This window comes from Syngnathus typhle, linkage group LG15, assembly GCF_033458585.1.
Source record: "Syngnathus typhle isolate RoL2023-S1 ecotype Sweden linkage group LG15, RoL_Styp_1.0, whole genome shotgun sequence".
Taxonomy (NCBI): Eukaryota; Metazoa; Chordata; class Actinopteri; order Syngnathiformes; family Syngnathidae; genus Syngnathus; species Syngnathus typhle.
Genome location: NC_083752.1, coordinates 4362181 through 4389905, shown reverse-complemented (window position 1 = coordinate 4389905; position 27725 = coordinate 4362181). Strand labels below are relative to the sequence as shown.

The 27725-nt window shown below is 43.4% G+C and overlaps 1 protein-coding gene across 7 annotated transcripts; it reads right to left on the bottom strand.

Annotated features, from left to right (window-relative positions):
- Positions 1-61: 61 nt before the first annotated feature.
- Positions 62-27282, bottom strand: ncor1 (nuclear receptor corepressor 1). Of its 7 annotated transcripts, XM_061298578.1 has the most exons (46): positions 27124-27281; positions 25079-25263; positions 24041-24135; positions 23735-23942; positions 23394-23576; positions 22647-22760; positions 21921-21977; positions 21770-21822; positions 21141-21207; positions 20033-20205; positions 19458-19548; positions 19105-19283; positions 18955-19009; positions 18731-18832; positions 15591-15721; positions 15065-15357; positions 13525-13590; positions 12455-12591; positions 12287-12380; positions 11210-11645; positions 11023-11146; positions 10770-10947; positions 9981-10148; positions 8575-8741; positions 8338-8452; positions 8158-8234; positions 7896-8061; positions 7697-7822; positions 7528-7611; positions 7209-7459; positions 6786-7095; positions 6488-6703; positions 6193-6393; positions 5677-5826; positions 5273-5446; positions 4996-5131; positions 4455-4912; positions 4251-4364; positions 3688-3836; positions 3386-3603; positions 3171-3314; positions 2943-3088; positions 2773-2826; positions 2447-2632; positions 2101-2277; positions 62-2014 (listed from the first exon to the last, which is right to left on the bottom strand). In XM_061298578.1, exons 2-46 carry the CDS (start codon positions 25187-25189, stop codon positions 1800-1802), a joined length of 7149 nt encoding a protein of 2382 aa, XP_061154562.1. In that variant the 5' UTR covers positions 25190-25263; positions 27124-27281; the 3' UTR covers positions 62-1799. The 7 variants fall into 7 exon arrangements, with proteins under 7 accessions (XP_061154562.1, XP_061154559.1, XP_061154561.1 ...); XM_061298575.1 differs by having other exon boundaries at positions 10770-11146; positions 27124-27282; XM_061298577.1 differs by having other exon boundaries at positions 2985-3088; positions 10770-11146; positions 27124-27282.
- Between the last annotated feature and the right edge of the window lie 443 nt (positions 27283-27725).

The window sequence follows — 27725 nt, the reverse complement described above, 5'->3', positions numbered from 1 at the left end:
TGTACTGTGTTTCTGACGTGTTGATTCTCAATTGCACATGTGAAGATAATTCACCACAGTGGAAAAAAAAATAACCACTTTATTTGATTGGTCTGAACTCCCGTAATAGCCAACTGAAAGACATTGTGCCATACAATCATTGCATTTCAACATCAAAGTGGATACGTTTTCAAGTTTGAATTTAAAAGACAAAAAAAAAAAAAAAGTCACACGGGATTTCTAGCTTGAAAAGACACTAATTCTTTTTCGGCTTCAAGTCATCTTTCTTTTCAAATTCAAGTTTGTAAACATTTTCTGCCATTTCCTTTGTAAACAGCAACCATCCCATCTAAACAGGACACAAAACAAAACAAAAATGGGGAACTGTCAGAAAAAAAAACAACCATCTGAACATATTCTGGGACAAATAATTGAAAAACTTGATGAACCGGATACAAGAACAACAAAGATGGAAAAACAGCCAAGTGACAATTGAAGGTGACACTGCGGTGTTGATAGTTTAATTATATACCTGTTATTTAACACAATGGAAATAGAACTGCCATAGTTTGAAATCTCAATAATAATATGGTAGCATGTAAAACTACAACGTGAAGATCCCAGAATGCTGAAGCAACTAACACACAAAAGGTCTGCGAATGGTGTTGAGCAAAAAAAAAAAAAAAGCACGCTGTCGAGTATTACCAATTACTCAAGTACTACACCTTTTGTTATCAATAGATATGAAGCAAAAAGTGCAAAATGGCACAGACCAAAATGTTTGGTAAAGTGGGTCAGAATTTGGAAAGACATTCTATCGTTTGGATTGTTTCTGAGAAGTATTTAAAAAAAAAAGGTACTAGAGAAACAAATACAAATATCAAACACTGAAGAATACCTCTGAGAAAATTAGTTAAAGCTGCCTTTTTTTTTTCTCAAGTCACAAGGCATGGCAAAAACATTTAAAAAAAAAAAAAAAATATGGGGAGGAAACAAAACTGATGATTCAAGACCGATTCATAGCTGTGACAAAATTTTAGAGAACATTTGGAACATGATGGAAAACGGCAGAACGAGCATCATGTTGCCACTCTCAACTATATTTTATTTTTTCCGACACCAGTGTTCGCGAGTTGCCTTCGAGACGTTTCCCTGTCACGGATGCAGTCAGGGGAGATGACCTTCATCCACATTTTTGTCGAAAATCACACATGTGCACAGTGTGAACACAACCAAAATTATTTTAAATTTGAGCAATAGATTTTTCTTTTATGTCTACCATGCCCACCTCAGTTGTGTCTCACGAGGCAAGAAATCACACATTAAGGTGGCCGCTGTTTGGGGAAGGAGCGGGATGGAGGAGGGGGGGGGGGGGCAGTAAAGATAACACACCTTCACTTTGCATTAGAATGGATCCATTTAAAAGCAACATTAAAATAAGAAATAATCAAGTTAAGAAAAACACTGCAAAAAGGTTATTCTATTTACATACAATGATTTTTCTTGAAGATGAGTTATAGCTTTACAGAAATTAAACAAAGTCTCTTTTTACATTTCAGCTTCACTATATCACAAGTCATCCCCTTAGTCGGGTTTAGTTCCGCACGAGGCTGGAGGCTTCCAAACCAAAACGCTCGTTTGGGAGGGTCCAGTCCATCGTCGGCTTGCTTGTACACTCACTTTCCGCTTGGGGGCGCTGAAGCACCAGAAAAGAAACCGGACACCATTCTGTCGACTTGTCACTTTGGTGTCTTGGGAGGGGTTGGAAGAGATCTACCTCATATCCTGGGTCTCTCTTAATCCCTTCTTGCGGACCAGCCTCAGTCATCGCTGTCCGACAGGGCCTCGTATTGCTCTGACAGCAGAGACTGCCACACGCGCTGTTGGCCCACTGGAGCTCCAGCAGAAAGCGGCTGCTGCTGCTGCTGCTGCTGCTGCTGCTGCTGGCTCTGAATGGAGGGGGAAGATATTGACGTGGGTGGCGTGCTGCTCATTATGCGCATGGTCAACGGGTTGTAAGGGAACTGCATGGACCCTGTCAAAAGAAAAAGAACATTTTAAACATGTGCACAAATGACAGCATGCTTTAAATGGGCACGATGGACTGACTGACTGACTGACCTGCCGAGGAGGGTCGGTCATCCCAACTCCATTGCGATTGGGCTTGTGCTTGTCTGTGATAGTCTCCCTCGGAGTGTACGGAGGACACAGAGGAGGGGCGATCCCCTCCCGAATAGGCCTGACCCAGGTTAGGAGACTTCGATTTACGGCTGTTTGCTTTGCCCTGCTTCTGTTTCGCTGTGGGTGTGGTAGAGGAGCATCATGTTAGTTTTTTTTGCCTGAAAAATGTGTAACGATAACTCAAATAGTCCTGGAAAAAATTTAAAAATATATATATATTTGATCCATTTCTTTGTAATTACCAAAAATACTTATTGAGATGAATAAATAATGAAACTTAACCTACCTATGCTCGGCGAAGGATTGGCCTCCTGGCGGGTGTCACCGCTCGTGTTGGATGCGTTGCTGATGGCACCTTGGTGCTCCTCCGTTCGGTCCTCCAAGTTACTCATTAAGGCTTTACGGATGATGTCTTCTAGGCCCAAGTTATTGGCGGGGTCACTGAAGGAGTGGTTCCGAGGGTTGATGTTGCCTAGGAATCACAATACAACATAAACTACAAGAAGAAAAGTCGATCCAGACCAAAAGGAATGGTCTTTGTGTCGGCTCACCCGTAACAATATAAATGGATTATCTATAATCGTCAAATTCACGTCTATCTTTGCAACTTACTGGAGCTGGTAACAGCAGGCAAGTTGAAAATCTCTGTGCCTGGCTGAGCATTTCCTGAAAGGGAGAACGAGCTCGTGAAAATCCCCCCAAAAATGAAACACGCAAGTCATAAAACACGGTTGATGAGCTTGAAGACGACAACAGTTTGTTTTTTAGGAAGCCCCACTTACCAACGTCAGAATCACCAACACCAGATGTGGAGTTCAACTTACGAAAGATCTCCTGCTTTTTGGATTTCACCATAGGTGAAGTGTTCTCTAGTTTGGTGAAGAAGGAGGGCAGGTAACTGACACTGCCAGGGGACCGTGAGTCATTCCTTGAAATTGAACAAACAACCAGACATGGATTCATTTTCCTGGCTTTCAAGAGCGTGCATCTCATCTGTCCAGCTCTCCAACCTGATCTCGGACGTATCCGTCTCTCGCCTTTGCGGTGCAGGCCCACCGGTCTCCTGCTTATCCATGGTTTGGTAGCTCTGTGGCGGTGAGATGGGTTCGTAGTTCTCCATCTGTCTGCCACCTCTCTCTGGAGACTTACCAGGTCTAGAAAGTGGGGGACAAAGATTGAGGCAAAGTGTGACAATTATGGGTGATAGCTGGCTCAGTTTCTGTACCTGGATCTGGGTTTGTCTGCAGTGTTCTCCGGAGAAACCCTGCTGGAGGGACGGTGATGGTTTGGTGGCTGGATTTGATTTTCAGGGCTGTAGCGGCTGGGACCCTTGACTCGACTCGACGAAGACGCGAGTGGCATCGTGCTCTGGAATGTGGCAGAGGCTGACGAGGAAACTGCAGGAGGGTCTTGATTGCGAGCAAAGTCCTGGGTTATAATATGCTGCGTAGCACAGGAAGAAGATCACAAAACTAGGTCACTTTTGATCTTTACTGTCTTTCCATGATGTCACGAGTCATTTCCTACCGAAATGTGGTCTGCCAAGGTCATGACCCGATGCGTCTTGGGGATTTGAGAATAGCTGTCAGCCTGGGACGTAGGGGGCTGCTGTGAACTGGGCTGGGGCGGATCTGCCGAAGGCCGGTATCGACTCATGTCGTAAACCCGCATGGCAGCTAATCAGGTTGAGGAGCAGAGCAGTTGTGGAGTGAGTAAAGCAAAGCATTGATTGGACTCAAGTACTTGACAGCATATTAATGACCTCCATTCACAAACAGAAGTTGCCGTCATGTCATTGAGATTATTCTCGCTCTTTTTTTGTGAGTTGTTATTTTTCTCTCAAATAGGTTGAGTGGATTATTTGTCTTTTTTTTTTTTTTAGTTTATTTCCATAATATTCTGATATCCTTTTTTATCAGAATTGCAAAACAATTTGGCTCGCAAACAATGAGCAGCCTTCTGAAGGACTACTAGATCCTTTCTTGACATGATGTATTGACATCACTTATGAAAAACAGAGCTTTGTCAAATGTCATCCGGAAGGTTTTGTTACAGAACAAAAAATAAAAGTGGCTGCCTGCGTCCCATACCTGCTGTGTGCTGCCCCTCGTCCGTTTTCTCCTGTTGGGAATGGACTGGGGAACTAGCAGGGCTTATCACTTCAATGGTTCCACCACCAGTATTGTCGTATCGGTTTGAGGAGACTGGTGGTTACAAAAAAAAAAAGAAAATGACCAAATGTTCTATTTATCTTTCTCAACAGACAATAAACTTTTAACTTCTCATATACTCACAGCTACTTGAGGAGTCGGAGCTCTGAGAGCCTCGCTCTCTGGTGTCTTTTTCCGAGGCGATTTGTCGGGTGATGATGACGTCGATGAAGTTAGCCGCCGTGATGGTTGTTTTTCCACGGGTTCGAAGCTCTTCCTCAATGCGGGACTTTGAGGTTTGCGGCCCTTTCTCCTTAACGCCAACCCCCTCGGGGTACCCCGAGGGGGACTTCCCTCCTGGCATAGCACCGTACGGTGCCGATCGCCTGTCGGGCTCCTGTTGCTGTTCCGTGATGCTCGGTGCTCGCCGAGCCGCTGAAGACATTTCGTCATCGCGCTCGTCCCGTTTGTTCTCCTTGGCTTTGGACACGTCCACGGGTGGGGCCGAGGCTGCGATATCCACCAAAGCAGCGAGTGCGTCAGCTGCCGTACTGTAGCGAGAGTTACTCTGGGCCGCTGCTGTTGCCGCCGCTGAATGTGGCCTGAAAATAAAAGGGGTTCAGAAAGAGATTTTCGAACCAATAGATACATTTATTTGAGAGCCGATCAAGCCGGCTCGACTTACATTAGAGACGTGATGACACTCTTGCCCTGAAAGATGCTCGGTCGCTGCTGAACAACCACTTCCTGCATTCTGAGTGAAGGGGAAGGAGAGTGCCGATAGCCTCGGCTTCCTGGTCGGCCTGGTTGCTCAACTCCACCTGATCAAAAATGACACGGTTAGAACAATGTCAACCGTTTGGCTGATATTGTGGGTGGTGAGCAGAACAAGAACATTCATGCTAGTAAGGAAAAGAGCACTAATTAAATGTAACTCGTCTAATTCACTCGCAAATACTCACTCCCGCGAATATAATCGTTGGCTCGCTCTCTTTCCCGATCCCGTTCGCGCATTTCTCGATCCCGCTGCTCCCTTTCTTTCTCCCGTTCCTTCTCCTGTTGCTCACGGTCACGTTCTCGCTCCCTCTCCACACTCGCGGCAGCGGCGGCTGCAGCAGCCAGGTGGGCTTGGTGACCTGAGGGTGAAATGACGACATCACACACAAATAACCTCCCCGAATTGTCGTAGAGTCGCATATGATTAAAAAGGGTCTGCTTTTGACTGGACCATTTAGGACTTTTGATTACACTTGGTCTCTGATTGGGGAGGGCTGACCTTGGACACCCTTGTGCAGGTCAGCAGGCCATGAGATTGTGGCGAGGAAATTAAGGAAGGGCGCGTAGATATTGGGGAGGGAATCCTCACCTGGCGATATGGAGGTTGGGTTGAAAGCCCTAGTAGTGAAAGGGGGCTGAGCTCCAGGGAGGTAGGCGATGCGTTCCAAAGTGGGAGTACCTGTTCCCCCGGGGTGAGGCAACAGGATAGTTGGAGGCATCTGGGCTAGATCAATTATCCCTTTTACAGACAGAAGCAAAGGGCCAATGGTGAACAATCAAAACCAAATCATTTCTTTCGTAGCACTGATTACACCCGCCATCGGTCGGTGCTCCCAAATACAGTTGGGCGCTGCTTAGGTAAGCAGGGCTGCAACCAAGTTTAAAGATGGCCAACCTCAATGAGGCAATATTTGAGTCACGCTTATCAATTGTTAAACAAAAGTGCAGCCGCAAAGCAAAATGTGTCGAGGTCATTTGCTTCCGGACATCTGCAAAAGGTAGCCACGACTACGTCACAGCATCACCAGTGGGGGGAAACTCCAGCCCCTCCCAACCGGGGGTCTCTTCTACAGCTAAGAAAAGGCCAGCTGGTGGAAAACCATACCTCGAGCTCCGGCTGGGTACGGGATAGACACAGGTTGTTCCCGCGGCGACACCCCACGGGCCATGTCGGGCCGAGGGATGACTTGCATCTGCTGAGAAGTGATGTAATCGTTGAGGATGGTCTGCCGCGTGTTCTCCATGGTGTAGAGCTGGTATGTGTTGTGGTAGCCAGTTGGAGACGGTTGCCTGGGAAACATGAAGGCTGCAACACAATATAGAACACAAGATTCAAATAAAATTTTGTTTTCCCCGCACCAAACAAGCGCTTTAAAATAATGAAGGGCAAAAGAAAATACCAGGATCAATCACTCGGTGGAAGGCAATACTGGGGTCGAGGTGTGGAGGCAGGTGGGCTCGGTAGACTTCGCCTGGAACAACCGGCCTGTGGTGAGGGTCAAAGGGGCTGTGAGAAGCCCTGGGGTCCCCTCCCGCTACTGGGGACTTGGCTGGGACACTTTCTCTCTGAGTGGGTGTCATGGCGTTCTTTCTTTCATGTGAACTAGATTTTGTTCCTTTGTGGAGGAGAGGGACACATGACATTTGTATCATATGCAACGTACTATTGACCAAACTGAAAATATAGCTGACAAATACCATCTGACGAACGCCCCAGCATGGGTGAACCTCTGCTCACAGAACTGGTGCTGTAGTTCACAGGGGTCCGACGAGCATTGGCGTCCTCGTACATGCCTGGGCTGAGCTGAGATTTTGCAGCTTCCTGGTGTGTGGAGCGCAGGACCGAGGTGGTGGAGTTAACCACCGAGGTGTGGCGCACTGCTTTGCTCTCCTCGTACTTGCTTCTTTCCATGACCTCGTGTTGGGGTAAGCTGTGGGGGAGCTTACTGGGACTGGTGATTAGGGACTTAACATTGTGCTTGATCGTAGGCTGGTTCAGAGAGTGCATCTAGGAGAAACATAGTTCGTGGTCAGAAATGTTAATGTGGCAATTGTTATCAAATTAAAAAAAAAAAAAAGGGAATTAGTGATAAGCCCATCCGCCATTTGAAAACGTCTAACCTGAGACATAGAACCCTCTATGACTCTCCTGTCCGATAGGTCAGGGGTCTTCCTGAGATCCTGGCCAGACTGGTCCTGTCTAGGGATTTCATGAATGGAGCGCCCAGTCTCTTTAATGGTGTTGACTCCCTCATAGGGTTTTCCTTTGCCAATCCCCCCATCAAAGGAGCGGATAGGTGGGCTCTCTCGTTTAATCTGTTTCCCGTATTTGATAACGTCTTCGTATGCTTCTGCGGCAGTTCTTGGTGTTCCTATGAAGACGAAGAAAAAAAAACATGGTCGTCGTGCCCGACAAATAGGCAGATTGGTCGTTTGTTACCTTGCATGATGGAGCCGGTGATTATTTGTCGGTCTTTAGAATCTCCATGGAGGCCTTCTCTGGGCAAAGCTCTGCTAATCAAACCTGAATGCAAAAAAAACAGACACTCAAGTCACAGTAATACAGAAACTGCACTTTATAATTCATTTGTAAAATAGCACCAGAGCACCTTCAAATGGAGCTCCTTCCCTACCAGGGTGGCCTCTGCTGATGGGCACCTCCATCATCTCATAAGTCCGTTTCAAGTCATGGCTAGTTCTGGGACTACGAGTCGTTTCCCTTGGGTTTTTGATGGCTTTTAAAACAAATACGATGTAAATTATATTTGCTCACACACGCTTGTTTATTAACCTGGTCAAAGTACTCACCATCATAAGAGAGGATGTGACCACTCTTGCCTTCATAAATAACATGACCTTTAGCCAGCTGGTCCCGAGCCTTGTCAGAGTTACTCAGATCTTCGGTGGCTAGTTTTGTGATGGTGCCCTTCAGCAGGTCAGCAGCAACAGTTGATTGGGAAAGGGCTGGTGTGCCCTGAATATGAAAAAAAATTAAAAAAAATAAATAAAAATAAAACATAATGCAAGCTAGATGAGAAGGAACACATTGGTCATCTCGTGTCTTCTTTACCTGAGTGATTGATCCTCTGAAAGTGAGGTTCTCACAAATTTTCGATGGATGTCCTCTACCATCGTGTATTGTTGAAACTGCAAAAAAAAAAATACATTAACTTAGTCCTTACAACAGTTTGCCAATTATTCCAAATAAAGTCTGACAATGGACAGAATTCGAGATATGTAACTGGCCTACCAGACTTGTTGGGATCTTGGTGCCGAGGCAGACCCAAAGAGATGGAGCCCACTGTGTTCTTACTCCCGTCAGGCCCGTAAATGGCATGCGAAGGCAGGTACGTGCCCGGGGTTCCCTAAAAATGGCCGAAAGACATCCCACGATCAAAATTGACATTTTTGAAAAAGTCAGAAATTGTTGAAAATATTTGAATGTGATGAAAAATAGGAAAACATATATGAAGGCAAATCTTCTTACCTGAGATATTGAGCCTCCGTGAATGAAGGACGGTTTGTCGGTGGGTTTGGTGGTTGGAATGAGAGGAGGCGGCGAGGGAATGTTAGGAGGTCGACTGGGTCTGCCGAAAGCCATCCGGGGTCCCTCTGGCAGACTCTGGATCAGCTGATTGGGGGCTGGATGAAGGACTGATGGAGAATATTAGAAGAGGGGGGGAAAAATGGTGACTTTCGCTGAGTTTCAGACGACCTTTGATTCAAATTGTCATTTAGCAAATTCCATTTTGTGGTAATGGCTCAAACATAGCTTCAAGGAATGTCCTTGACAATGCTCTTTTTTTTTTTTTTTTAATATACATCCATTAGTTGTCTTCCACACCATGATCAATCAAATGTAGGAGCCCATACGTACAAGTTCAACCTCATCTCATTGCAATATTTAGTCAGCTCCATTATTGTGTGCCAGCCAACATTTAGCTGACCAAAGAGAAAATATGGTGGCTAATGCAAGAGTTTCTCTAAGTGCATTTTCCCCCACACTACTTTCACAGCTCCAACCACTGCAACACTAACTCCTGCTGGATTGTGATGTGGGAAAACTTAAGTGATCCTGGATGCCACACAGATCCTGCATAGTGCACAAAAGCATGCCTCTGTACATGTTTTAGTTTTTTTTTTTCCAAAATAACTGCCAGGCTTCTTGCAACATGAATAGCATCATGTTGGTGATCCACATAAGACGAGGGGGAAAAAGATCTTCGGGTAGAATGTTCATAAAACCTTGAGATGGTGTTACGACATAGACCACCCAATCCCATGGTGCAAGAAATCAATTGCACAATGGAACGAAAACCAACACACATGCAACTATCATTATGGGGGGGGGGGGGGGGAGAAACAAACACCATCTGAAGTTCTAAACATTATTGACAAGCCTGCATCACATGACACTTAAAGTTCAACCTGGACCCAGCAGACAAGATCTAAATGCAGTTATGGTACAGGGCCATCGTATGGTCTCCGAATTCACATTCACGTTTAGAAGAGTGAAATGGAACCGCATGTACTGTCCTCAATTGCTGCCGAGCCTAGAATTTGGGGCTTCAAAAGCGCCGCAGTATTTCTTCAATTTTAACATTCTAACACATAGCTAAAGGCAGCTAAATGAAGATCATTTCATCCGTGGATTCACTCATTTGCTCCCAAAGATATATTTGTGTCTTATCAGAGTCCACTCACTCAATACTAGGTATTTATTTTTTTAGAAAGTTAGGGTTAAAAAAAAAATGTCTTTATATTCCTGGTACTGTGTCTCACAAGAGTTACACAGTATTAGCGGGAGAAAGTGGAATGGTTTGGAGGCATCTGAGAAAGCAGGGGAGGGAGGGAGGGAGGGTTAGAGAGGGAGGTGAAGATGTTTGCTTTTACCTGGCGGCACATTGTAGCGGAAAGCATTGGGGATGTTGGGGTCAGGTTGGGGTGAGGACTTGCTTAGATTCCTGGGGGACAGTCTGTAAGGAGAGCCTGGCCGACCAAAAAGGGCATCTTGGTCCAGTGCCAACATCATGTCATAAGGATTGTAGGTTAGGGGCTTACCTGCAGTACACAGGTATAAGGACAAAGACGACCACTTTTTAAAAAATAAAAAAAAAAAAGGAGGAGAACTCATTGCCCCTGGAGCATTGAGTGCCATCCAGATAAAAAAAAAAAAAAAAAAAAGGGTGCAAATAGCATTCGTGGCTACTTGCGAAAAACAGAAGCCGTGGTCTCACAGCACGGCGGTTTGCTGACAGCGGTGTCACTTTTACGGCACTCTGACTTAAGGGTGCTAAAAGCTTTGCATGGAGCTCTTCCACAGCCAGCGGAGTGGCTTCACTGCTCGTGAAGCAGCAAACATGGGTGACTAGTCACAAGAGCAAAGGTCCCCCCCCCCTGCAGCCTCATTTCTTCATCCAAGGGCAATGTCAAGCATAGCACCTCGTGTTTCCGTCAGAAAGCACCTTCTTTGTGTGGACTCGGGCTGAGCAGGATTACAACAAGCAAGAGCAACCCCGAGTTTTTTTTTTTTTTTTCTCCTCCAAAAGGCACAAACAAACACAAACAAGGCCCAAAAATGTGCATCCACTATAAATGGTCGCTTGCAAAAAAAAAACAGCAGGGGCACATGCAGCTTGAACAAGAGGTAGGCCAAATGGAGGCTGGTTTCGGTTCTCCTACCATCTCTGTCAATCAGACTTGGGCTACGAGTATTGAAGGGCAATCTGCGCTCCAGGTCAGCCTGGTCTTGCCGTTGCTTCTCCTCCTGGTGAGCGGACGCGTGGGCTGCTTTGATCTGGTGTTGCAACATGGCAAAACCACTGATGGGCACTGGATTATGGCCATAAGGTCCAGGTACCTTGTGATAGAAATAGAAGAAATGTTCTGGCAAAAGCAGCATGACGAGAACATTTCCTACTTCTGATGTGATCACCATTGGTGGAATGGCAGCTGCCCGCTGATGCATCTGCTGGATGTTGTGCGGACTTTGCTTGGGTGAGGACACCAGGACGGTGCCGGGAGGGTTGAGCAAAGACGGCTTCTCCATGGAAAGAATTCTGCGAAAGCGACATCAAACATGAACTTGATGTCAAGCGAAGTCTTTGTGGAATAAACCTTACCTTTGTCTTTCAGGCTCTGCTTCCACATCTTCATCAGCGCTGCAGGTGGCGCTGGAGTCATTATCCGAGTGGAGCTCCTTCGGCCTCTCGCTGTGTTCTCCTTTCTCCTTGGTCTCGGGCTCCATTTTAACCTGAACTTCTCCAGCTTTCATGTCCATATCGAAGGGTTCCGTTTTTGGATGGATCACACCAGAGCAGGACGTTCTGCTCTTTTCCTCATGGGAACCAAGTTCAGCCTCTGGGCTTTTCTCTTCCTTGACACGCAGGCCTCCGTATGAAGGGTCCGAGGTTTTAGCATTGCTGACCGGGACCGTGTCCTGATCGGAACTCTGAGCATCTCCAGAAGCATTTTCGGATCTCTTGCTCTCACCGGACTTGGTTGGGTCCGTTTGAGAGGGGGAAGGAGCACTCTCTGTATCAGAGCTATTGTCGCCTCCTGCAAGACGCAAGAAGGGGGGAAAAAAAGAAAACCGTGTCAATAAATGCTTAATATAATAATTGACATGTGAAAAGATTGAGAATGAAGAGAGTAAAACTTCCTGACATTACATTTTCGTGCACTGCAAACAGTTTGAATAAACATCGCGCTGCTCCCACTTGAACAAACATCAAGCTGCTCCCACTTGACATTACACACCTTTCTTTCCAAGAAATATCACACGTGACTGCAAGTGACAACAATGTCTTATCTTTTATGTTGTTTGCCAGATCAAGGTCGCAAAGTTACGAGATAAAACGCTGCTTTTTTTTACACCAACCTTATTATTAGAATGTTAATCGTATTAAAACATATTTATCTTAACATATCACATAAATGCTAATATTATATATATATAAAATCTAATATTGGGAGAATGATCAAATGCACAGTCAGGGTGCGTCAAATCCTCAAAACCTTTATCTTTAACTTTATTGTCAGCAATTAGAACTGATGAAAGCTCAAAATCAGCCATTTTATGTCCTCCCCTGGAAAGCCCATGGCCTAGTTGAGATAATCAGTAATAAAAGTCCAAAGCAAAAAATGTCATAGCGCGTGTTGAAAGCCAGCCCATGCATTCCATCATCTTCGCCTCTAACCTTCACTGTCGTCTGCATTGTCATCGTCGTCATCAGGCGAAGCTGTGGTAAGACCTTCACCTTGAGACCTATCGGCACGAGCCCGCCGTGTGTCCTGGATATCAGAGTGACTTTTTGTAGTTGTACTTCCAATGGCATACCACACCAGGTAACAAGAAATGAGCTTACCTGTTTATGCTGCTGGAGTAGATTATCCAGATTGTGTCGTCGCTTGTAGTTGAAATAGAAGTTTTTGCACTGCGCCTCACTTTTGGTGCCCACCATTTTGGCGATGGCCGTCCAGTTTCGCCCATGCTCGACTAAACCTGATGGAAAAACAACAGACCAGAATCCAGATCCAATCACGTGATTGCAACTTGGGGCTGATCATGTAACTTTAAAAAATGTTTTATCAATGATCAGGAAATCCCTAAATAGAATAATTTGTTTACAATAGAACAATTATCCGATAATTTGATTAGTTTTGCCCAAATTACGAAACAGCTTCTATTGTCAAGTTCCCTGTTCCCGAGCCAAATTTCCTTCCACTCTGGGAATTAATATAATTCCCAAGAATAAAAATAGGAATAAATAATGCAGCAGACTGCAACTTTTATTGGTAAGGGAGATAAGAATTCACTTGCATGACCGGTTAGGGTGGCAAAGCACATTTACTGCACGTGATTTCCAAACCCTCTTAATTGTACAACGGGCAAAGGTTAACAGGTTTCTTGAGTCGATGGACTCTAGGGAATTCATTACAGGTCTGAAAAACACACACTTTCATTCGTGCAAATTATCCGTAAAGCTTCTGATTCAGTCAAAAAAAAGAAAGAGATATATATATATATGCTAAAATGAACCAAAAAGAGGAACAGTAATACATTTGAATGACATATGGCATATTGTTGTTCACTGTATGTGAACTTTAATAAATGATAGTGATCCTTGCAGAAAACGGTCACGCTCTGGTGCTTCAAGGGTGGCCTGAATAAATGCATTTCCAAGACACCAGCTGAGCAGTCTGGCTAAATAAATCCCATCAATAAATAAGACACCCCGAAACCCTTTCTGGAGCGCTGACGCACTTGCCCAAGCTTCTTTTTTGTGTTGGGGGAGACACACACACACATTTATTCTTGCGCGGGTTCGCAATCACGTTCTATCTTGCGGGAGTGTTTGAAAAAAAAAAAAAAAGGGAAAAAAAAGGGCCGCAGAAAGAAGTGAAAGACGGTGAGATAAAAGTCAATCGTCTTTACCTTTTTTGGCCACCTCCATTTCCTCCTCGGTCCAGCGAGAAGTTTCTCCAGTTTCACCAACACCAGCTAAATGAGAAAGCAGAGAGACCCGGCCCCATTAGCGCCGACAAGACGAATAGACGGGAGCGTATGGGTGCAAGGGAGAGAGAGAGAGAAAGAGAGAGAGAGCGGGAGAGCAGAGAGAGAGGCTGTCCTCTTTCCAGCCGGCTTCTTCTCATGGCCTCTAATCTAATAATCTGTTTACATTCACAAGATGCTGAGACCTACTCCCTCTCACTCCCACTGTCGCTCTAGGTCGTTCCCCACCTCGCACACTCACATTCGCACTTTCTCCCTCCTTTCCCTGGAGCTCCAAAAAAGCCATCTGCCTCTATAATCCACAAGGGGAGGTCCTTAGATCATGTCAAGCCAGACAGGAGAGACTGGCCTTGGATGGAGGCTAAAAGATACAACAGCCACGCTGTCCCCAACCCTTGGATCGTCATACAAACAGACGCACAGACTGATACAGACTCCCACTTGCCTTGACATGGCTGCATAGTTCGTCACGCCCCCCCCCCCCCCCCCACACACACACACACACACACAAGCCAAATTCACAGAAGTGAGTTGCTACCATTGAAGTGAACTCTGGCTCAGTCAGTGTCGACTGAAGCTGTGTAAACATAAATAGAAGCAGATAAACCCTTGGCATTTACAGTGCGCTCGTGGGGGGGGGGGCAATTATCATTGCTTGGCCGGGTCCAACCAAAGTCGTCCAATCCTGCAATAAGTTTCATGAATCACATGCAAGTCTGCTTGACTTTGCTTGGACCTCCGGTGGCAAAAGTCACATGTTCTCCCCGTGACATGCTCTGCTGGGTGGCCATTGATCTGAGCTATAAAAACAGGCTGGGTTTCTGCCTCCAGCAGATCGTCTCACCTCACGACACACTACCCCCCCCCCTCCACTACAACTTCAAACAAAAATATGAACCGACATGCCCCCGCAGACTCTGTGCTTCTTAAGCTTGTCTGGCACATACTGTTGCTTTCTTTGTGCTGCATTGTGGTTGCTGCAAGCGCCACACACAAAAATCCCCCAAACTATTCACCGTGAGAGATTACAGGTGACACGTGGAACACGGCCAGAGGGTTCACGGAACGCACGCCAATTAATCACCTTACAGGACAGCCCTTGCGTAACATTACAAGATGTGGAGCTCCGGCAGATGTCAAAAAGTCACACAACGGACTTACAAAAACATTGAACAGACGATACCGATTAGCGCCAAAACAAGATGAACGGATAAGGTCCTGGATACCTGAGAACCGATGAGGTCACCCATTGGAGTGACGACCTTATGAGGGTGAAATTGAAGAAGTGTGACCGAGTAGCGTAACAACAGCTCGAGCAGCGCACTGCCATGGTGATGGATCGACAACACTGCGTTCAGGGTTGTGTTGACTTCAAGAAAAAGACAGCAACCCAACGTCTGCTGCCATTCTTCACACCCTCACATTTGCTCCTGATAATCAGAGTTTACTCAAGCGTGTTCACCTTTTGTATCCAGTGACGCTACTGAAGTCGGCGGCTTGCTAGGTTCCTTAATGGACTTCTGAGCTGTGTCAGATTTAGGGATCTGCGGAGGATCTGGCACGGCAGCCTCCGAAGCAGAGGGAGGTGCTTCCTCCGCCGCCATAGTGGCAGCCTCATTGGCCATGGAGCGTGTGGTGATCCTTCCCTTACGTCGGCCCTGGCTGTTGGCAGTCTTCCTGCCACGCGGCGTGTTTTGCTCCTTCCCGTCCTCGTCCTCCCCACCGTCACACTTGTCTTTGTCCTTGCCAATGTCCCTGCGGTTTTCGAGGAGGAAAAAACAGCTTTTAGAGACTGCTTGGAAAGAAAAATTGAGCCCCGGTCGACTCAGCAAATACAGGGCCTGCACTATCCCCGCCGCGACATCTTTATTAGAGGCTTAAAAGACAATAAAACCAAGAATTTATGCTTGTGTAGTATGAACACAAAAAAAAAAAGTGTATTTTTTCTGGACTCTGGAAAAGCACAATGCAGTATTTTCACTAATCACCTTGACTCCTCCTTTTCATCTTTCTCTTCCTCGTCCTTCTTTTCTTCGTCTTCTTTTTTCTCAGACTTCTCCGATTTTTCCTCTTCGGTTTTATCTTCGGACTTCTCTTCTTGCGCGGGGCGTGTTATTTGCTGCGACAAAAAAAAAAAAAAAAAAAAAAAGAGGGTTAAACAAGTTTGCTTTTAAATAATATAAAACATGCATTTGTTTGTGATTCTTTTAAGGTGAATCCATTGCTAAGAATTTATTCAGTACCTTCCCACCACATACTCTTTAATTTTCTTTCTTTGCAAACAAAAAAAAATAAAAAATCACCAGCCTGCCAACACTACTGTCGTCGATACCTTCATGCACTTCAGTGGATGGCATGAATTATTCAAGCGTTTGGTAAGAAGTATTATTCTCGTTCCGTCTCATTCAGTGTTTATGCCTACACAAGCGTTTCCAAACGTCAATGCTCGGTTGTTTTTGTGTCAGATGAGCACGGCAGGGATTTGTTTGAATCCAACAGGGGAACTCTCTTGAAGATGTGTGGTTAACAACTAACGCCCTTGTCGACAGACAGCTTCATAGAAGCCATGACTGTTGGTTGGGAGTGATGTAGATTTCATTTCCAAGGCGATTCTGTGAAAAGCTTTCAAATTCTGTTTCATGAAATGACAAAAAAAAGTAGTAGAGAAGGAATCCGGACTCTGAAACTAAAACTGACATCATGCACATGGATCTCAATATTTTTATATTGTGAACAAAGCCTGGCCATACGTTTATGTTTTTTGGCCAATCTTCAATTGGTCCGTTAGATAACAAACCACGAGAGATACCTGGACGTTTTCAAAGCGACGTTGGACACTATCACAGCTAGCAGATGTCTGATCGGGGATTGTCGTGCTGGTTCTTCAGAACAACATTGCTTTGCTCTGTATATAAGGCCGGTTGCTGGGATTGCAGGTTAATATAGAACTTCGACTACCACGTTACCTTTCGACTAATTTCCTGTCAATACGTGCGTCTTTGCTTTGGCACTTGAGAAATATTTTGCAGTCTGTTCAAAGACGGAGATGTTCTCACAATACTTGTTCTTCAGTGGGATGCTGTTTTGGTTGGCTCAATGAGTGCTCATGTGTTTGCTTTGGAGGCCAGTTAAGAACCGTGGCATTCCTGCTTCTTCTCCAACGGGTCTGTAAAGGGCCTCTACACAGATGTTAGACAAGAGGAGACTCTGTGGTGATGTGGTTGTTCGGTATTTTTAAATGAAGACCTTTCCGAGCTGGACTGAATATTTTTCACTTTTGCTGATTCACATGTTCTGCTTCTTTTTGGAAAGTATGTCATCACAGCCGAGTCTTTAGTAGCGAATAACTTATTGCAACTAGCAAAAATCCTAAAAGGAGTGCATTAACACTAAAAAAAAAAAAAAAGTACTGAATTTCAGAAATGATGTGCTGAAAAAAGTCGAACGCAAGCTGAATTTAAGAGTGTTATTTTGACAATATGCATTTACAAAGTTGCAAAGATGTTATGATGGCCGATTAATCGATAAATATTCAATAATCAATTAATTATTTAGGGTCCTTGTTTGAATTAAAATTGTTCAAATGCTCGAAATCTCATCTTCTCAACAGTAAATATGATCAGATATGTAGAATCACTCACGCAAGTAGACTGAACTTTGTGTTGATTAAAAAAAAAAAAAAAGCCAACATTCGCTTTCACTTTGGAAAACAATGAGCCACATTTTTCTTCTACCTGACATGTAATTATAATTTGTGCCAAGCATAACTTAAATAATATTGAAGAGGACCCCCCCCCCAAAAATCAAACAGGTCAACGAATCATTCGAGATGACGTAATATTAAAGCGAATTTCACTCAGGTCGTATTCGCCACTTTCGCAATAACTTGAACATGTTCTCCTGTTGCAACACGAGCACGCGCGACAACATTTCACGACGAGCCCCTGGTAGCATATTTCCTAGAAAGTCGGTCTAAATATAGCTAGGCTGGACTTTCAAGAAGCCACAAGATGTCTGCTGTGAATTGCCAGAGCAAAACAAAACCTCCGGCAGAAAAACACAAGACAGGAAATATGGTGATTGGGCGTGTTTTTAAAGCTAGGAAAACATACCTGCAAGCTGATTCGTTGCCAATAAAATGCTCTATGCTATGAGCCGCAACTTACTGGGGCTGTAAATGCGCCTCTAACCTCCAGTGCTTCCATAGCTGTGAGAGAGGGGCAGGACAGCACCATAGCAGAGCTCCTTAGAAGGGCTGCCGGGCCAAGGCACTGACGCGGATATTCCGGGAAAGCGTGCCATCAGGCCACTTAAGCGGCCAAAAAGAATTGTCCATCTCACATGAACGCACTAATCTATGCCGGGTCATTCAAGGTAATCCCATTCAAGCAGTCCTCTTTGATTGGCACTCGCAGCAGCACGGAGAGTTTTGGGGCCTGTCAGATGGTTGGACTGTACCAACTGAGCCGTTTCACACAGGGGGGAGGGGGAACTTTCTCATGAGAAGCGTGGAGATGAGGAAGTGGAAAACAAGAGCGGCAGCACTCGGTAGATTGGCAAGCAGCGCCGAGTCTGTCGCGTGAGGGTTCGACCTCCCTCCTAAATTCAACTTGTTCCAGCGCATGGGTTTTTTTTTTTTTTTTTTCTCTCCACACTTCCTGCCCTTTCAAAATAAATGTGTTGCAAGTCCAACTGAACTTAAATTCACTCAGTTTTAATGGAATGGAATTAGCAATGCATTATATCTCCTGCTAAATTACATTTCTTTAAAAATAAAAAATGGCTCGTCACTTTCAAAAAAAAATAATGATAGCTTGGTAAGACAAGTTGTGTAAAGATTCCAAATTAGCTCGTACATTTCAGAAAATAAATAAAAATGTAGCTGCATAACTGACTGCAAAGTCAACACCTATAAATAGTGTAAAAGTTGACATTCAATACTACGAGTGTAATAAATGCTGCCTTGAAAATCGGGAAAATCAGTTTTTATGAAACCAAATACAATAAAATCCATTCAGAATCAAATCAACCCAATCACACTTGGCGTCTATGTTATCGTCACCTTAATGCTGCCGTATTATCAGTCGGTTACGACACGGGCGAATAAGAAAAACATCGGCGGGATTACCTGGTTCCTTCCCCTCCGTCTCCCGTAGTTGCGTCTCACTAGCGTCTTGTAATTGTTGTTCTTCTTGGTCAAGTAGTAGTACAGCACACAGTCAGCGACACACTGAAAATGAAAGGAAAGCAGGCACACATGATACTGACTCTCAATTATTCAAGCATGGGCTCGGACTCCATGTCTCTTCTATAAATGTCCCATATGTGTAATATTAACTGTCTCTTGTTCACCTTTCTTTCCAGATAGGAAGCGATCAAGCCAAAGTTCTTTGGGTGCTGGACAAACCTGCCAAGAGGAAAAACAATCATAGAAAGAAGAAATGCATTCGAAATGATTTCATAATTATTCTGCATTCTGTAATAAAACCAAAACAAACTCACTTGTCTTTGAAGATTTCTTTTTCGTGTTCAGTCCAAACGTTCATGAACTGTCGGGCTTTGTACACCTTCATGGGGTCGTCCATCAAGCCGTTCATGTTGATGAACTTCACTCGCCTTTGCTCCGAGTCGTACATCATGGGAGGGATGACTGACAGCTGTCTCATCTGTTTTTCATTGTTCTGCGGAATCATAGTAAGTTTCAAATAATACCAATTGAAAAAAAATTATATGGATGAATACAAAGTCTTGATTTGTATTTTAGCTCGCAGTATGCAGGTCATAAAAGATGACACATAATTAGTCAACACCACACTAATACAAAAAAAAAAAAAACCTAAAATGACATTACCCACCTCCTGCTCAGAAAGACCGTCAATAATTTCCGAAATCTCATGCTCGCTTCTAGCGATTGTCGCAGAGAGTCCTGTTCCTCTCTGGCCGACCCTAGAAAAAGGAAGAGGCATATAATGTGTGAAATGACATTTTATTTTATATTTCTTTCTTGAAGATCACTTGTTGATTTTACACAACATGGAAACTCATCTGGTTGTGATTAAATCCTTACATGACGCTTACGTCGAAGGACTTCCGGACACAATCTCATTTCACGGCTGTTCCATTATTGTTTTAGTTGAAGAAGCCCTGTGCTACATGTCATTTCTCATTCAACTACACAAGGGGAGATTATGTTTTATTCAAGTGTGTGGGGGATGTGGCAACCATTAAGCCAATCAAATTTAAAGCAGTCCAGCAATTTGTATTCCCCAAAGCCAATTATGTGCTTCAGTCGGTATGAAAACATCTCCACCCCTTTCTTGTGAACACGACACTATCGGGAAGGGGAAGTCTGGAGGCAAACGGGTGCAAAGCCCCAAATGGCAAAAATGGCTGTATTGTTAAAGGTTAGCGAGTATCTAAGGCTTTTCACCTCTGGAAGCGCTCCTGCTGCTCTCTCTGCTTCCGGATCTCAGGGAATTGCCTTTCATAATACTCCCGTGTTCGGCTCTCCTTGGCTTTGCGCCTGGGATTGTTCTCCATGCGCTCCACCTTTTTCTCCCAAGCTTCCATCAGCTGGTCATAACGTTGGCAGATCTTCTGTTCCTGAAGAGAGGCCATAAAAGTAAATCAAAAGACTGCGCCGCGGGCCTTAAAAATGGACAATGACAATGGGAAACAATGGAATGAGGGAAACAGAGTGCAGGGTAAATAGGTTTTGCGTACATTGTGAGCAAGGTTTTGTAATCTACACGGCAAAAAATACACTGCTTTAAAATAATGTCCATTTTTGAATTTTCCAAACTGGACCCAGAAACAAACAACTCTCTTGGCATAAGGCCGCAAATTCCAAAAGGCTGTCATAGTCACTGAAGCATCCGGGTGCTACGGTAGAGAAAAGGACATCCATGTGATGACTTTCCGATATAATTGCGTTACTGTTTACGGACAAGGGCAACAGTTGTGGAGCCAGAGCGTTCCTCTGTATAGAAACAAATTAGTTGTCGAGTTTCGTGGCAACTTAACTATGACATCAATTTGTCCAAGCATTTGGTTTGAGACCAACTAAAACAAAGCAAAACAAATACAAATAGAAGAACCCTCAAGGAGCACATTTATTACACTAAATCAACTGGAATTGGCTTTAGCACTCCCATAACCGGAAAAAAGTATGAGCATAGACAATGGACAGATGGATGATCAGTAGCTTTGTTTAGAACTACTAATGGACTCCGACGTGCAACATTTAATTGACTGATTTTCAAATTAGTCCTGACGTCAAATCCACCGTGCATTTCTATTTAAACATGGAGCTTTTGAAAATAGTCATTTAAAATGGGAGGAGCCATCAGTTGTGTTTGGCAACTTCTAGGAACAGTTTGGAGCACAAGCATGTCATTGTGATTGACCTCATTGCTCTTGTGTAATGCCGAATCATCCAACCAATTTTCATCTTCCAAAAAAAAAGTCTGGATTGGTTATGCAAAGAAAAAAAAAAACTGGATTTCCCAAAAATGCTTAATAAAAGCAGACTTGCTTACCCTTTGTTTACGGGCATGGTTCCGCCTCTTAAAAAATAGAATCAGCTTCTTCCTCATGACCTGATTGCTATAGGAGAAACAACACATTTGTTATTTTCGGTTTCGTTATGTTAAGCGACAAAAAAAGGCAAAACAAAAACGAATATCTTTGTTTGTGTGCTCGTAAAAATACTCGAGAAGATTAGACTATAAATTCTCAACAGCCAAGAATGTTTGCGGGCATACAAGTTGACACAAAAGGTGCCGATTGTTGGCGAATGGTAAAAATTTGAAACCATGTCTTGCAAGGTGCCGATTGTTGGAGAATGGTAAAAATTTGAAACCATGTCTTGCAAGGTGCCGATTGTTGGAGAATGGTAAAAATTTGAAACCATGTCTTGCAAGGCACATTAGATAAGTCATGGAACACCGTTTTTTTTTAAAGCACAAAAAAGTTACACAATAACATCCAGTCTTTCTTTTACTATCTCTGTGAGCCAATTTCAATCAGGTGACTGGACAAATCCGATTGCACTGAATGGTCACGCGAGTTTTATCAGACGGAGATTAACACTTTCACCCGTTGAGATCTTTCCTATTCCACATATGTGTGCTTGTATTTCGTTTGTGATCATAACGAGGATACTCACGTTTTTATGTTTTCGTGGTAGACTTTTGTGTCTGACGGTTGATTGTACAGCGGCTAGGCAGGGCAAACAGAAGAGAAAGTCATGGTTAATTATTCACATGGTCATTTCTAAATGACTAATGAGCTAGAAATTACAAAATGCTCTGTCATACCAGTTCAACCTTGGGTCCGAGGCCTTCCAGTATCTTGTGGGCCTCTTCCGCTTTTTTCTAGAAGGTTAAAAATACAGAGCAAGCAACATTACGTGAAGTCAAACGATCATATAAACAACTATGTCTATGTAAGTTGTTCCTCAAATTGCAAGGCAATGCTGAGTTTAAAGCTTGTGGGAGAGGTAAAACTATTTGTTTTAAATGTCTTTTTAAAAGGTCTCTCTTTATCTCTGATTTGCACACATTGTGAGAATGAGCATCAGAGTGAAATATGGTCTTATCTATTTTTAAATAGAATTCATGGTCCGGGCAAAACAACCCAAAAAATGATAACTCGGTAGAGATCTGCGACACACAAAAAAAAAAAAAAAAAAACGACCAAAAAAAGAACAGTCTAAAGGGTTAACCGCCGGCGGGGAGGAAAGGCGTGTCTGCCCACAATGTCATGTGACAGATATGAACTATAATAACCTTTCCGCCTGATCAGCCCAAACACACAGCAGTCTGTCAGTGCGCTTCATTTCAAACTTCTTCACGACGGATAAGATCTAACTGAAATAAATAAACATGAAGACTGATTTTCCTTTTTCTTCTCTCTCTTAAATATCACACTTGTTGATAAAATGCAGAAGGTATGCCAGTGCCGCTTTGTCCCAGAGTCAGTTCGTAAAGGTCAAATCTGTGGGCGGGTTAATACGTCTCGGAATTCAAAACATGACAACTCACCCTGTTCTCATCGTAGATGATTTGGACTATGCTGCGGTGTTTATGTTCCACTGGGGGAGGGGTCACTGGCTTTTCTGGCTCCACAGGCTTTGCTGCTTCCTCCTCCAGTTGTTGCTAGGAGACAACAGTGACAAGAAAAAAAGGAAAAAACAAAACAGCAAGTTCAGAAAAGTACACCAAATAACATGCAGCAGTTGCTTTCCCTTCTGTCCTGGTATGACCTTAACCTCTGACAAGGGCAAAACATGCATGCACAATCAAATTAGTCACTCACGCATGCTGGTTGAGGTATAAAATGCAAAAACTCAAAAGTTCAGCCACTGAGGTCACGCTGATGGCTCCAGACAAGCTGAACTGATGACTGTTTGGTTGGTCAATGTTTACAAGCTAAAGGTTATGTACGCCGACAGGTTACAGGGTTGAACTGAGCGGTTCCTGAAATGCATCAATTAAACATTTTCTCTTTCATAGCACAGTTGATCCGACATTCCCATCAAATGAGGGACAGTTTCAAAATTGATAGCAAACCGGATTTAAAACAGGTAGATAATATCATTAAAGTCATTTATTTAGGCACATTCTTGCTGTTGAAATAATATATATTATTGCTTATTCAAAAATAATTGGTGATAAACACGCAAAGGGAATAACAAATGACAGATTACATCACTTTTTTCCATCGGAAAATATTTGAGTGCTTTTAAAACTTGTATTGAAGAAGACAAGAAATCCAAGTGGGCAACTAACTTGCTTTTTCTTCAACTTGAAAATTTGCTGCTCCACTTTAGCAATCTCTCTGTCCACCCGGTCCATACTCTGAATCAGCTCCTCCTTGGATAGCTTGGAAGGAGACGCGTCATGTTCTTCCCCGAGGTGTAACGTAGGTCCTCCTGGGGAAGGGCATTCCCCTTTCACACTGAAAGGCGACTCCTGGGGAAACCCCAAAAAAATAATAATAATAATAGATCAACTTTATTGAAAAACACAGGTTGCAGAATTGTAACACAACAAAAATAAATCATCTTGTTACACAACTCCTTGCAGCTGCAAGAGAAAAATGCAAATCCCCACAGGCATGAGAACCTTACCTTTTTCACCTCAACAGTGGCTCTAAGGCTATCCTGTAGTGTATTGTGCATGGGCAAGAGAATATTCCCAGCGGAAGAAGAGGTACGAGTGATGTGGGCCTCAGAAATAGAGTCCATGCGTGGGCGCTTGGTCTCCAGGGCTTCATGTTCCGACTGAGTAGTGATGGAGTGAAACTGCTGTTCGTATCCATGCCGTCTCTCTGGAGGCCTGCACAACAGGGGGGGGGGGGGGGGGGGGATGCATACATGAGGTGCATGAATCTGATCCGATAGGTGGATTATATTGTACGAGGGCAAAAGTATTACCTTTCGGTACCAGGGTGGAATTCCGATAGTAAAGATGGTCTTCTTCGACCCTGCGGATCTTGCATGTGAGTACGATAATCTGGGACGGAAAAATCCTGAAAGCAACAGGATATCACATATGACATATGTTTGGATGTGAAAATAGAATTATTGATACTGTGAATAAGCGTACAGCTGGGATGAGCTCATCTCACTTCTGTGTTCTGACACAATATAGGCTACAATGGACTTCCTGTTCACGCAAACTCGAACGTACATACAGTCATAAGAAAACAATCACTGGGAAGCAGTTGGGAACATTTTGAAATCTGCAACAATGAAATAATGAGTTACATTAAGCCATGCACATACCATACACTATATTATTGAAACCAGGGGCGTGCTAGCTTCTGGGAATTTGGGGAGAACTCCCATATGGCCATTTAAATAAGAGTAAAATGCTAAGACTTTTAGTCGAGTAAAAATTAACGAGACAAAAAAAAACAAAAAAGACATTTACTGCATAGTTTTCAAAATATATATGTCCTTTAACAAAATCGAGCATTTCCTGAAGATTTACCACAAATGCAAATAATTATAAATATTAATTAGAACTTATTCACCAGTTGTTTTTTTGTAAAAATAAACTGAAAAGCACACAACAGTTATCAGCATTCCACGACCTCCACAAAAACCTGAACAAGCAAACGCAGTTACAGGAAATATTACCAAACTCCACTTTTGTTCCAGATCTAAGCAAACAAGACTCAAAACGTTCTGTGGAAGTAAGCTTCTACGAAACCAAGCCTCCAAAGTTACTGGGACATGCGTCCAATACTCACTTTATTTATTTAAACCAGGACAAACAACAGAGTGGATTTTAAATGTAACATAATCAGCAATAACAATCCAATTTATTTTTTATTTGCACGAGTAACAGCACACAAATACTAAATCATATTACGTTGCAGAGTCACAGGGTAGATAATATCATTTGGACGAAAAGCACCACGACACAAAAGATTCTACTGTAAGCCAAATTCAGCAGCAAAGTCTTACTTGTTGGTGCCGCGTGCCGCTGAATGTGTACTGGACAGAATGGGATGGGTAGCGGCTCTGCTCGCTGCTGAAGCTCCCCTGGCTAGGGGGATAGCCAGAGCTGCTGGACATCCTGACTCAGTGCAAGTGGGCCGCTTCTGCTTCACTGGAGACTGAGCTACACCATGTTGCAGGATACAAACCACCTATAGGCGGACAGACAGCAAAAAGGCAGATTTAGATGTTTACAATCCAAATGATACACGGAACACTGATGAGATAAAAGTCCATCTCCTGTGTGGGAGAAGAATGGATTTAGGTGTAGAACTCAATTATTCTTGATCATGATCAATGGAGGCTTCGGAATCTAATTACAACCAGATCCAACTGCCATATTTAGACTTGTCAAACATTTCTGATCTGAACAAAAGCCGTATGAAAAGAAACGGCTAGATTTAGTCGGCAGCTGCAGGGCACAGGAGGACATGTACGACACATCGGCCTTCCTGTGTGTGGGGGGGGGGGGGTTGGACACAGCGCTCTAATTGAATCAACTTCATTTGATATCAGCCTAGATTGAATTTGTTTGTCAGAAATGTATAGAAAGCAACAGGATGTCCTTCAGCCTGTCTAATGTTATAACCTTGCCTTCATTCCAAAAATGTTTGTGTGTTCCATTTTCTAGGGTGTTTTGATGGGGATGAATTTTTAAATGGAAAAAAGCGTTTCACCCAAAGTTGTTGGACATGGACAGACAGTACAAAAATAGTTCTGTGAGTCAGTTTGAAGCATCTCAGTTATTGTGTCAGTGCCAGACGGGTCATTCTGTGTCAGACGTGACGAAGCAAACGACAAGAGGAAACTAGGCCAGAAGAAGCACGCAACATGGATATTGATGGTCGTGATTAAGACACAACACAAAGTAGACTTCAAGATCACTTTTTTTTTTTGGGGGGGGGGGGGGGGGGACGAAGGAATAAACTGCTTTCAATACGGCAACTTTTTTTACACACGTACCATAACAACAGGGTAACAAAAGATTTTAATGAGAATTGTTATATAGTAATATGCTAATTCAGGATATTTAAGGTGTCATTGGTGACCTGCTAGTTCCACATAACATCTCACCCAAAGTCAGCAGGGTTATGCTCCAGCTCAGGACAGGACAAGCGTTATTAGAAGAAAGAAAAAAAGAAAAAATCAATGGATAGATGTGAAGTTTGCGCAACACCGCACTGTGCAAAAATTCCATCGGCTGTCTATTTGCATTAACTGGAATGTCCAACAAGTGTATGTAGTGTACTTGGATGAGTGTTAAAACTGGAAAAGCAAATTGTTTCAATGATGCACCTCAGTACCTTGCTTGCGGATTCCTCAAACAATACAAATCCTTTGCTCTTCCTTGCGACTTCCTGCTTCTAAAACGAGCACCGTCCTTTTAAACATTAAATTCAACCAATTAGACGGGACATGCTAACCGCTTCAATAAGATGCTAACCTTTCACGTTATCAATAAAATCTTTTTCACGTTGTATTTTGAAGTGTGCTCACTGAAATCACTTTTAGCGGTATACGCTCAATCGTTGAAGTAGTTTGGAAGTCGCCTCATCTCCGAATGGTGCGTATATTATGTTAGCTTTAGCCATAGCTTCTCGGTGACGTTTTTAACTGCTTGTCGTTAGTGTTTAAATTTAACCCCCTGTCGCAATGCTTTACATGTAAGTGACATTGCAAAATGTTTACCGTCCTACTTTGATAGCATACTCATTACATCTGACGCTCATTTGAGGGGGTGGCCCCACTACCAAGCATATCGCAAGGCTCAAATAATAAATCACCAACAACCGTACCCGATTGTAGATCTCCAAAAATACGAGCAGGCTATTTAAGGCGGTGTTGTTGTTATTATTGTTATTGTTGTCGCTAGCAAGCTAACTTACCCGTATTTCACCTTTGAATTCGCAACCACGTCGCCATCTTGCAAAGCAGATTTTCATCGTATACCGGAGCACTTGAATCGGATATACCTACGCATATTGATTTGCCCAAAAAATATTAGCACTCACCTCATATTTGGAGAGTTCACCAAAGAAGGGGCATGGGATCGGTAGGAAGGAACGTGTGGAATTGTTTTATGGAAATCCGCGGGTAACGGGCAGTGAACGCTGGGCAGACTAGGCTGCGCTGCATTTGTCGCTTCATATCCTGACAGGTCAAAGTAAACTGCCCTTGTTTAGTTAGATGCACAAGCTTAAGTTTACTTAATATACCTTCAAACATCTATGAAAAGCATCATTTATAAATATTTGCAATTTACTGCGATTGTCAGTGTTTCTCTTTAGAGACAGTTGAATTTTGTAATAGTGTTTATTTATGTACCTGCAAGGACAAAGCGGTGTGTTCGCTAAATCATTCCCCCCAAAACTGCAATGTTTTGTTTATTTTGTAAAGTTAATGTGAATTTTTTTTTTCACAAAACACTTTTCTTATTTCAGTTCCGTTTCAAATAATAATATAATATTAATAATTGAATTAATCATAATTTGTTTTACAATATTTATAGCTACGTAAATTATCCAACAAAATTATCCATCATAATTACCCAATAAAACACAAAACCTTCCAAACAGCTCGCTGTCAGTATTTTACTTTATTATTTTCGTATTTG